Below are 12,046 nucleotides of genomic sequence, written 5' to 3' on the forward strand. Positions count from 1 at the left end.
CTTACACAAACAAACTGAGTTCGTCTCTTTACCGTGGGAGATGGTCTTTCTGAGTTCCAGCAAACTGCGGAAAGACAGCGAAGCGACGTGAGGCTTCCCCCAGCGGTCCGTCTCCTCTTCAACATCTTCCTCAAACTTGATCCAACGAGCTGTCTCCTTCCACTGCATCTCCTGGTTCTTGTCCATTGTCAGCTCGTTCAGCTCCACAAACACCTGAGGTGATTTACATGCATACGGTCCACACGTCATCACATGCACATTAGTGCCAAACACTCAGAAACAGTGAGTAAAGCACTCTGACTGGTCAGTTTGTCCAGCTTTTCTCATTTCTCAGTTTTGTGCCTCATCTTATCTGCCCTCGATCCTTCAGCTTGTGACCTGCAATCAATCTCAAATGCCATGCTCAAGGATGTCTCCACACCTGAAGGAGAAAGGAGCTATGGTGGTGGATGAAGAGACCCATCATTCACTTAAGCATATTAAAAGAGGCACAGGATAAAGCTAGAATACACAGCAGGAGGACCGTTAACTTTGTTAAATTTAAACACGATACATTTAAAAATGTTGGCGCTAACATTTCTGATTCCTGCTATGTTCACATATCTGCTCAAAACCTAAGAAATGAGGAGGGGGAAAATTTTGTGATTCACGCTTTCAAGAAGTGAGCCATCTAAAAAAAAAAAAAAAAAAAAAAAAAAAAAACACTCAGCACGCAAAGATCAGTGTTGTTAATCCTTAATCTTCTAAGTTTTAACAGTAGAATCTGTACTGCCTTAACCTCTCTTCCCCTTGAGCATCCAAAAGCAGTTTTTATAACTGTAAAAACTTGTAGTTTCCTACAATACATTTGTCAAAAAGCTTCTTTCAACACCAAAATATAAGCTTAAAAGCAGTAACTACAATGTAAATAACCATTTCAAGCATGCTTTAATGTAGTTGTAAACACATTTAAGTGAGAAGCAATTTACACACCACCTGCACTTTCAAAACAACTACAACGACTGCTGTGCATCAGCAGCAGCAGTCTCTCAGCTTCCAGGATCTGTTAGGGAGAGATTAATCACGCCATGCTGGTCAGTCGAAGTCCTCCGAGTAATGATGTCCAAAAAAACAAGCTGCAAAATATTCCCCTATTCCCTGCTGCATGCCTGTGAAGTCACGCTCACACAGGGTCAAACCTGACTCTTGCCGGCCATCCAGCCTCACCTTCTGGTGACGAGCCATCTCTCTGTGTCCGTGGATGCCTTCTGTCCACGAGGCAGAGCGGTACAGAACCGCCGGCTGGAAACGGTGCAGGAAACGACTCAAACACTGACCCGACCGACAGCGCCACAAAGGACGGGACCTTCACTTTCACACACATACCCACACAGGTAGTTCTTCCTCATCACACACACCTGACAGGGACCTGTTGTTTACTGGGGCTGCTGGGGGCTCGGAGCTGCGTATGAGAATCTGTGTGTGCGTGTTAATAAAACATAGCTCCCCCTTTCTCAGGAGCTCCCAGTGTCTGGTTACCCAAGCTCCCCTCTTTTTTTTCCCCTTTCCGTGTGTGAAAGGAAAGAACGAACTCATTCATTTTTAATTGTCTCCTTCTCTCCCCGGCCCATCGACAAAAGAGTCGAGCCACTGCTAAATTTGAGAGCGAAAGAAGAGAAAACATTTCGTGGAATTTGAAGGATTTGAAATCTGATGTAGAAAACAGAGCCAACCAATTGCGACTGGGTTTAAAAGCCCTGCTATTTACTTTCTGACCACACAAACGTGTTTGTTTACTTCACTACAAAAGTGGAAGATTTTCACTTTTAAAAGCCGCTCGTCTTTAAACTCATCTCTTCCAAAGATGCCTGAGGTAAAGAAATCATTTGAAAAATCAAAGAAACTCTTAATCTTTCATTGAAGTGATGACAGCTTCCATTTCAAACTCTGACTTTCCTCAGTTTTATCTCGCCATCTTTATCTCATTTAAAGTGTCGGTCAAACTACACAAGCTATTTTAAAGACCCTATTCTTAATCCAGCCTTATTATAGCACATTCATAATTGGGATCTACTAAGATTTTTATGCAGTTTCTTAAAATCCTTCAAATCCGACCATCCTGATAAATGAATGGTTAAAAAAATTTCAACATTAACGCCAAGGACCCCTTTGCCCCCTATCTCTCTACTTAGTCCCCTTTTGCATTTCCTCTAACAAAATGCACAAAACATTGCTTAAATAAATTCCCCCAAATGCAGATTTTTATACATATACAGGTCCTTCTCAAAAAATTAGCATATTGTGATAAAGTTCATCATTTCCTGTAATGTACTGATAAACATTAGACTTTCATATATTTTGGATTCATTACACACAACTGAAGTCGTTCAAGCCTTTCATTGTTTTAATATTGATGATTTTGGCAAACATAAATCATGAAAACCCAAAATTCCTATCTCAAAAAATTAGCATATCATGAAAAGGTTCTCTAAACGAGCTATTAACCTAATCATCTGAATCAACGAATTACAGGAAATAATGAACTTTATCACAATATGCAAATTTTTTGAGAAGGACCTGTATATCATTGCATGATCAGTTTATATTTTCGTCTAACTGAAACCTAGTTATTAATCTTCGTGTTGTTGACTGTTCTTTACAATAAACGCAGGAGCTCCTCCCCCTGCAGTGCTTACTAACAACATCAATTTAAGGGCCCCTATGCGACTTCAGTGTGCGAGGTGCTGTCTCACCTCATGGGGGGTGCGATCCTGCTTGCGACTGCGAGTGGTCGGCTCCTTGTGGTCCTTCCCGATGTGCACCACTTGGTTCTTGGTGCTCTTCCGGACCAGGTGTCGGCGCATGCCAGGAACATCTTCAAAGCGATGACCTGGAGTAACGGAAATAAACATGCAGCAAATTGTAGCTCCATGCAACACAACAGCATCAGGTCTTTAGTTTGTATCGCACATTTTGTTTCTTTAGCCCAGAGTTGGCACACATTGACCTTCCACCCTTTTAAATCTCAGCCCATTTAATCACAGGCCTCTTTGCTTTGTATCTAAAGGAGTAGAGTTACTCATGCTGGCAACACACCAGGCACTGAAAGGATGAGGAGAAAGAAACGTGATGACAGAGACAACACTGCGAGCATAAATGGTTCTGTCAGGTGTTCGAAGTTCAAAGATCAACAGACCCGCTGATTCATTCAAGTTTAATTCAGAAACCGAGGAGATGACAACTTCACATGAACAGAGCTGCTCTTCAACAAGAAATATGCAACAGACATCCAATTACTTAGGTTCTAACACTAAAACACTATTTTGGAGACCATAAGGGAGCCTCGCCCCCGTCTCACATTTAAATGCATTAACTGCCATGAAAACCGGATCATTTAACAGCAAAGCTCACATCAGCCTTAAAGGACAGTCTGCATCTGATGAACAAGCACCTTTTCTCTGAGCTCACTCAAACATACAACCACAACATCCAAGTTTATTATATTTTCAGGACTTCTACTCCGTTTTTCAAACTTGTTGTAACATCCTGTTTATTCTAAATTGATCTGTAAATAAGTTAAAACACATTCAAAACAAAAACAAGTGAAATTTTCCTTAGAAATATCAAAGCTTACCATTATCAGAGCTTGCATATCCTATGTAAAAAACACTGAGGCTTTTCTGGTTCTTCATCAAGGCTTTAACTCATTATCTGATAACCCAGCAGGCCTTGCAAGAACAAAAGAAGAAATTCTGTCCAGAACTGAGATTTTCATCTGCTACCTCGTTCGTTCTCGCGTCACTTGTACAACCTTCAGGTTTTATTGGGAGGGCCCCTTGTCAAGTCGCTACATGATGTTTGCCTGCACTTTGGGGCAGAACCTGTAGGAAAAATGAGCCCTGACTGGCGTTAAGGAAGAGGAGGGTTTCTGCTGCAGGCATCGAGAGCATCTGGCACTGGCGCAGCCACCTTACTGCGTGACCCCCAACCCTCCTCCCTCCTCGCTGCTCAAACTGAAGTGTGGGACTTGTTTTGACAAATTGGAAAAAGTCGCCACTTCTTGACCGGCTCCTGACCCCCGCGGGGGCTGAAGCTATCAGAATGCATCAGTGAGCAGAGGTGCTAATTTGCTCGGGTCGAACAAAAGGGGAGGGACAGTGATCTAATAATTCCTATTGTTGAGCGGCAGCCAGAGACAGACACTTTCCCAGGATGATTTAGGGAGGCGGGAGGTAGATAAAAGAGGACAGAAAGTATGTGACAGTGAACCTGTTTGCAGGCTCATCTCTTTCATAATGACCAAATATCACGCCCACACTTCCATCCTCAGCTGCCTTGTTTTGGCCCTCGGGTCTACTTAATTCTTCCTCTGGTTTCACTCCTTTAATGATTAAAGGTTGGAAACAGAGGTCAGGATTTAACAATTAGCCACCATGTTGGCTCAGACCCGAGTCCAGGGGCCTCAGCTGACAGAGGGAACAGCTAATTTAATAATGCAGGCCTGTCTGCCACAGTTTCTGATAAGCTGCTGCTCTCTGCAGAGGGGTCGGCTCCCTCACGCAAATCAGCTCGGCCCTGGACGCCACCCCACGCTGGGCTTGGGGCCGGGAATGTCACAGGGCAGTGGAAAGCAGTCTGCAGTCAAACAGAGAAGGGCCCCACACCTTCACCCTGATGTTTGCAAAGGAATCTAAGCAAAGTGACCAAGTATCAGTTCAGCTGTATTTAATCATTTCTCCAACTTCTTTAACACTCAGAACATGTTTTAGTACAAAGTACAAAGTTTGTGTTAATGCTGGTGAAGATTAACAGCAAATGATATCTATAAGAAAGAGTAATGCGTAATCTAATACCATATTTTTAAATGACATTCCCAAGAGTGTGTTTAGACAAAAGTTTTGAACTTTTTGTAAAAGGTGCACTTAGGAGATTTCCTGAAAACAAAAAATAATCTACTCACATCAAGGCACTTTTATTGCAAGGCAAAGATCCTAAAATATTAGATAGAAAACCAACAATCACACAGCCCCTCTGAACAAGCGCTTGGCGACTGTGGGAAGGAAAAACTCCCTTTTAACAGGAAGAAATCTTCCGCAGAACCAGGCTTGGGAAGGAGCGGCCATCTGACAGTTAGGGTGTGCGGAGAAAGACAGGACAAAGACACACTGTGGAGTGCCAGTTTAATAATTGCTAATGCAAATACAGTGAAAAGAAATGAGTGAAGAAGAAGCATAGTGGGAAGCCCACAGAGGCCTAGGCTTATTGCAGCGTAACTACAGGAGGGTTCAGGGTCATCTAATCCAGCCCCATCTTGAAGCTTTATCAAAAAGGAAAGTTTTAAGCCTGTTCTTAAAAGTAAAGAGGGTGTCTGTTTCCCAAATTCAGATTGAAGCCTGAAGGCTCTTCCTCCCATTTTACTTTTAATTACTGTACGATCCAACAAGTAAGCCCACAGTCTGACAGTGAAGTGCTCTAATGGGGTGATATTCTCGCTGCGGGATTTTGAATCAGCCAAAAGAAGACTACAATAACATCAGTTTTATATTAATTTAGAAGCAGGAAATCCAGGGGATTTATCTTTATTATCCATGAAACATTTTCACACCAGGATAAAAAACAAAAAAAGTGAGTCTATTACAAAAAAAGAAAACAGTCCCATTGATTAACCATCAATGGGACTGTTTTCTTTTTTTGCATTTACAGTCCAGAGACATCCATGTTAAGTTAATTGATGATTCTAAATATGTGGTTATCTGTATCACTGCAATGACCTGTATCCCACCTCTCTACCTATGACAACCTTATTAGTTTTGTTGAATAAAACAATTAAAGCAACGGATGGATTTTTTGCTAATAAATAAAATAAAATACTCTAATGGATCCATCACCTCAGACATTTTGCCCACAAACTACGTATAAATACTTAGTCTTAGGCAAAGAGTAAAGCAGACACAGACAGCTGGAGACACCACAGACGAGTAGTCATACCTGTTGTGCTTTCTCTGGAATCCACCTGAAGAGTGTGTGCAGAGTTGATGCACTGTAGTCTATTGTCTCTCCTCATAAGAGTCTGGACATGCGCAAAAAGCTGGCAAGCACTCTTTTGTGCACACAAAGCCCTGCACTCTTCACCTGATGACGAAATTTAAGTCACATGGCCCCCAGCAGACTCAGGGATGCCGAAACAATAACACACCTTTACAGCCTGAGATTTGTTGGATTTTGCTGTTTAATCACTCTTGGCTTTTTTAAGAAAACATCTCCTTTCACGTCTTTCTACGTTTAACAATAAGTCACTGTGTACTGCTGAGCAGGTAAGTATACTTTGTACTATTTTTTTCCCCAACCTTGCAAGCTGTAACAATCATCATTTTGTAAAGCAGACAGAAACTGCAGAGTAGGGAGATGATTATCTGTTGGGTTTATCATTACAAGGAGCTCATTTTACATACAAGCAGTCATGTGAGCCTCTGGTGATCCCAGTATACAGATACTAAAGATGCTACATATTCACCAGAATACACAAAACATAAAGAGTTAACGAGTCCTCTTTTTTAACCAAATCAACAGCCAATAAAAAAAAAAAAAACCAGGAGAGAAACGCTTTATTGCTCACATTACATCTCACTTCAATCAACGCTCAAAGTGCGTTTCCTTCAAACACACCCCTCAAACGACCACAGAAGGCTAGGTGGAGGGCACCTATGTCCAATACCCCTTTACACTTTTAGTTGGTGTAGGCTCGAACTTAAGCAATGGTTAGTATCTGCTTGCCAAATGATTCGCACTCACTCTTGATGCCGTCCAGGTCAGCAGAGGCCAGCGTCTGAGCTTCGCTCTCATCAGTGGGGATGCGCTGGTACTTGGCCTGCTCGGCACCCGTCATGTTGCCCGTGCGTCGACGCTCTGTCAGGTCGTAACTGCGGCTGGCGGAGGAGACGCGGGTCAGCGGCGTGTGCTCGGCTGGGACTGACTGGGCAGTGGGGCTGGAGGGCTCAGATGAAGGCAGTTTACTAAAGAAGAGCAGAAAGATCAGAAGTAAAAAAAAAAAAGAGCTAAAAAATAAACAAGTGAAAAAGGAAGGATTGTTTTTCAGGTTTTATCTTTAGGATTTGACATTTCCCCCTTAAAAACTGGAAACTGTGCACACTCAACCACACATAAAAACGCTCCCAATACTTATTTTCTTCGTTTTAACAGGACTAACATTGTCGTAGTATTACAGCCTTCTACTGCTTCTCCTACTCTGATAAATGCATGCAAGGTGCAAGTTACACATTTAGCTGCAAAAAGCGAAAAAGCGGACAGAGGACAAAGAATTTTAACAACACATATCCAGCAAAAATAGACATAATTAACTTACCGTCTAGCGTAAACGCTACTTTACAACCTCGTCTTTAAGTCAACTTCCTCCTCTTTAGGTAAGAATGTTTTTAAAGACAAATCTTCTGCGGTTAAGCTGATCTCTAATTGACTCAAAATAAGCAAAAGGTGTATGTGCAGCTTCTTTCAAGCTCAGATTTCTTTAAAAAGGAAGAAAGTAAATGTCATAGGTGGAGTCTGGGCTGCTGAGTAGCAACAGGTGATATATGGGTCTCTGAGGACAGGATTACTCTGGTCCATCTGATCATGCCCAGCAGGCTCACTGGATGCCTGAGACATGGTAACGTACAGTACATCGTACACCCCCGCCCCCCGAACAGGCGTGAGCCTCAGTGCTCTCACCCAAACAGGATGGTTGTGAGGACATTTCATCAAAAAAAGACAAAAACATGCATTAAGCAGTCATCACAGCAGGTAAGGCATGATTACCAACCTAACAATCACGCCCTTTTTCACTTCTTTTTTAAAGTCTATGAAGCAGACTTGACTCACTCTGTGGAAGTTGCGTCTTCATGTTCACCTCCCACACCGGACTGCGGTACGATGTCGAGCTTTCGGACCGAGTGTGGGCTCTCTTTGACACTTTTAGATGCATGGTCATCTTCGGAAACAAAGAACTGTGGAGGGAAACTGGAGCATGAGAGTGCTGCTTTCTGTAACACGGTCAAAAATAAATAAATCAGATAAATCGAACGTCTCTCACATCCAGACAATGGAGAAAGAAAGCCTGTGGAGACTTTTGCACATAAATCAGAGTTATTTAGATGTTGCTGGATGTCAGTATGAATTAAAAGGGAGCAAAAAGTTTCATGCAATCATATGATTACTATTTGTTGATTTTATGCGAACTCATTCAAGTGGGTCGAGGCAAATGGCCGCCCACTACGAGTCTGACTCTGTTTGACATTCCCTTCTATTAAAAGGGGGGATTTTGCCTGCCCAGTGTTGATGAGTGTTTGTTTAAGAGTATAGAGTTTCTTCTCAAAATCCACCAAACCTCAGGAACCCATGAACATTTATTCTGGTCTAGACCTGGTCAGCAAATCATGGCCTTTAAAAAAAATAAAATAAAATAAAAGTCTCTTTATGTTTAAAGTAGAATATAGAAGGTGAAAAGTTGTCAGACTATTGCGAAAGCCTGAATTCAACATAATTCAAGCTTTTAATTAACCCTGAATTAGAACAAGCCTAAAGGTACACAGCAGGTTTTAATTTGGTTTAAAAGAGAAAAGTTACATCACATCGTTCCATTTTCTCAAAGCAAATTTGTGTTGGTTTTTTAAACCACATTTAAATGTCATTTAATTTGGCTGTTTAATGGTTGAACATTTCCTCAAATCATCAGAGGATATTTTTTGTATCTAATAATGCTTCTTGTGGGGTTTTATCTTATTCGCTCCCAAAAAGCCTAAAATGAATCAAATAATAAAATGATTACCTCCACATCTTTGGATCTCTCTGACTCAGATCGCTCTGACAGAACAGAATTTAGCTCCGTCCCCTCCTCTTCCTCTTCTTCCTCATCTTCTCCTTCCTCTATGGGGACACTGCAGGGAGGTTGGCTGCTTTTGTGATCTTTATCCTTCTTCTTTTTCTTGCTGCCCTTCCTCCTGCGTACGTCAGAGGGCAGTTTGGACAGAGGCCGGTGGATGTGGTGAGAGGAGTGTCGGTGGTCTGCAACACAGATAAATACATCAATCTCAGAGCTTTTCACACACAACTGAAAGCAACTCCATGCTTTATGAAGCTTCTGCACGCTCACATTCAATGTCTTCTTCATGGTAAATGTGGTGCTCCTTATCAGGCACAGCAGCAGCAGGCCTGAGGATCTGCTGGAAGCGCTGGACACCCAAGGCTTTATTCAGGTCCCCATCATCCTCCTCTTCTGGGCGTGGAGACCCGTGTAGTGATGAAGCAGCAGGAGCTTCTGGCTGCAACAAAAGACGAAAATAAACAAGACAGCAGTGAAATAAGAATGAGGAAATTCGATCATCATAAAATCATGAAAAAATTCATTTTTTAACTCGTGTTTTTGTAGTGAATCAACTGAATGTTGATTAATAAAGTTCCTCCAATTCTGACAGTCTTGAACTCTGTACTGATATTTCATGGTAAGGCAGTTAAAAACCAGGGATGGCCAGCATATTTATTACAAAAAAAACCTGCATCTGATGGAATTAAGTAGCAGTACAGACTCACAGGAGTTGTTTTGTTTGCACTTTGTGGTGTTAGCAGCTTCAATAAGAAGACATGTGCAGCCACGGTTTGCACTTGTGTGTTGTAAACCATAATTCAACATGTCGTGTGCATAGAAGTACTGGGCCCACCTATACGGGCTGTGGAAACCAAGGACATGAAGCTCCCTGCATAGTTTTTGCGCTGATGTGAATGTCAGAGATTTGGAGAATGTTGGCAACTATTACCCAATATGCACCTCAGCGCTCAGTGACCCCGCTGTGTAACTTTACATGGTCTGCTATTTTGTGGCTGAGTTGCTGTGGCTCCTAAACGACGAGCTCTTTAAAAGAACCCGTTCTTACACAAATGTTTGTGAAGGCAGACTGCATACACCTGAGACTGAAAACATGGGTTTAATATTGTTATTAAACCCAAATATTAAGAGGTGTGACCCAAAGCTTTTATCCATAAAGCATTACACTACTACAGTAATCCAGCACTACGCTACCTACATTAAAACTTTTAAGAAGCAGGAAGAGAAAACATTTTAATGTCCGTTTTAGCCCTGCTTCAGATTGGCAACCTGTCCAGGGTGTACCCCGCCTCTCGCCCTATGTTAGAAGGGATATGCATATTTCTAAGAATGAGCTGGGTTTTCAGGATGCAGAATGAACAAGTGTGCGCCTCTCACTTAAAACCACCACTAGAGGGCGTTCTGTCCTAGCTGTGAACACATCAGTTAGGTCATCTCTTCTTCAACATGAGCTTTAAAGTCGGAAACAATAGCCATGAGCTTTGATCAGTTCCAACAGGGATCACGTGGGTGATAAGAGATCTGTTTTCCTGCAGCACGACGCAGTAGCCCGCTGAGCCCTGCTCCGTCTCTCCCGGTGGGATATTGGGAAAAGGATGGACTGCAGCGATATGACAAGAGTACCTGCTCAGACATCATTCAGCAGGTGTGCTCAGATCCTGCAGTGAACCCTTCCTGTGGCAAAACTTGGGGATCGCAAGTCATTTGACACTCTGTTAAATAGTTCCCAGGACACCCAACATGTTGGTCCTACATTAGGCAGGGAGCAATAGGAAACGTGATGATAGTTTCGTGTCAAGGCACAAAGTCTTGGCACAGATGGTACTTAACTCTTATTGTTATTAAACCCATCAGAAAAGTATTTAAACTACAAAACTTCAGTTTAACTACTCGTAATAAAAATCACCGTCTTTCAACTTGCTTGAATTAAGACAACAAAAATGGGTTGTTACAAGCACGCTGTAAAATATTTTTATAGTTTTTTTATAGCTCACATCACATTTTCTACACCTTCTACAGCACCTGTGTGATGTACAAAGGTCCCCTAGACACACGAAGCTTATGAAATCCATCGAGATGAGAAAATGTAAGCGGGAAACTTTCTGGTTAATCATAATTAAAGGTCAACAGATGATCAGACATGCAGGCATGTGCAGGAGGAGTGTGGAAAACTGACTCCCATAGCCTGTAACACCATGCAGTGCTTCTTTTTGCATGCCACACAAAGGTGACAGCAGCCCTCTGCTGAACGGAGGACGGGCTGAAAATGAAAGGCTTTCAAGCAAACCTTCAATATTGACCCAAGGTTCAATTTCTCATAGACCCCCCCCCTTATTTTACAAGTGCCTAAAAAGAGGAGTGAGCAGACTCACTGCACCTAAGTGACCTCCAGAGTCAAGAATTCAGCCTTATGGGCCAATAACCAAGCAGATTTGTGACATTATCCAGTCAACATTTTGCTATGAACTTTACTCTGAAGCATCAGCCTGCATCCACATCACCATCAACCGTTCAGCACTTAATTAGGCGACTGATCCAAAACCCTGCAGCGCATTATCCGGACAAGTGAAGCCCTCAGAGTGTAGCTAAATGATCTGGTTGTTTGTTTTTACAGGGCCCTCATTCATATCATGGTTTCACGGTGAATCCCTCGAGGTGGAAGCAACGTGTGAGGGATTCTCGAAGGGGTGCAAGAATTTTCCACAACCGGCAGCACGTACGAGAACAAGCTGAGAGAAGCAGAGTAGAATGAAAACTGACCAGAAAACAAAAAACAAACAAAAAAAAAAAAACCGAGTAAATAGAATAAGATCAACACTTCTTCTGCAGTTTAATGACTTACCTCGCTCATGACGTGAGCTTTATCAAAAGCACGGCTTTTGGTGACAACAAGCGTCAGCGCCCTCCACCATGACAAAACTGGACCTCTTACTTCACTCAGCACCTCTATTAAAGAACTGCAGGCAGGAGATATCCCTCTCCCCCTGCTTATCAAAGCCTCGTGATACCATAATCAGAGCCCTATCGCCCAGCCTGCCACCTTCACCAGGTTGCGTATTGTGCCGAGGCCGAACAAACAAGACTCGCATTCTCGCTTTGAGGACAAGTGTGGCCTGAAAGGACAAGCCGTGTTTAAACAGTCAAGAACAAAACCCGACGCTGACATTCATCCCCACGTTTTCCACATAAAGT

The 12,046-nt window shown here is 42.5% G+C and overlaps 1 protein-coding gene across 5 annotated transcripts in view; it reads right to left on the reverse strand.

Annotated features, from left to right (window-relative positions):
• slc4a2b (solute carrier family 4 member 2b) overlaps window positions 1-12,046 on the reverse strand; it is a 47,798-nt gene that overhangs the window by 8,647 nt on the left and 27,105 nt on the right. For 4 of the 5 annotated variants that reach the window (XM_005448996.4, XM_005448997.4, XM_005448998.4 and 1 more), the window contains 6 exons: window positions 9,125-9,293; window positions 8,801-9,036; window positions 7,855-7,979; window positions 6,772-6,992; window positions 2,733-2,869; window positions 33-213 (listed from right to left, as the gene is read on the reverse strand). In XM_005448996.4, the coding sequence (XP_005449053.1) occupies window positions 33-213; window positions 2,733-2,869; window positions 6,772-6,992; window positions 7,855-7,979; window positions 8,801-9,036; window positions 9,125-9,293 (1,069 nt within the window). Of the gene's footprint in view, window positions 1-32; window positions 214-2,732; window positions 2,870-5,967; window positions 6,099-6,771; window positions 6,993-7,854; window positions 7,980-8,800; window positions 9,037-9,124; window positions 9,294-12,046 lie in introns of those variants that run through there. The other variant, XM_005449000.4, reaches the window with a different exon arrangement.

The sequence above is a fragment of the Oreochromis niloticus genome, linkage group LG9, assembly GCF_001858045.2.
Source record: "Oreochromis niloticus isolate F11D_XX linkage group LG9, O_niloticus_UMD_NMBU, whole genome shotgun sequence".
Taxonomy (NCBI): domain Eukaryota; kingdom Metazoa; phylum Chordata; class Actinopteri; order Cichliformes; family Cichlidae; genus Oreochromis; species Oreochromis niloticus.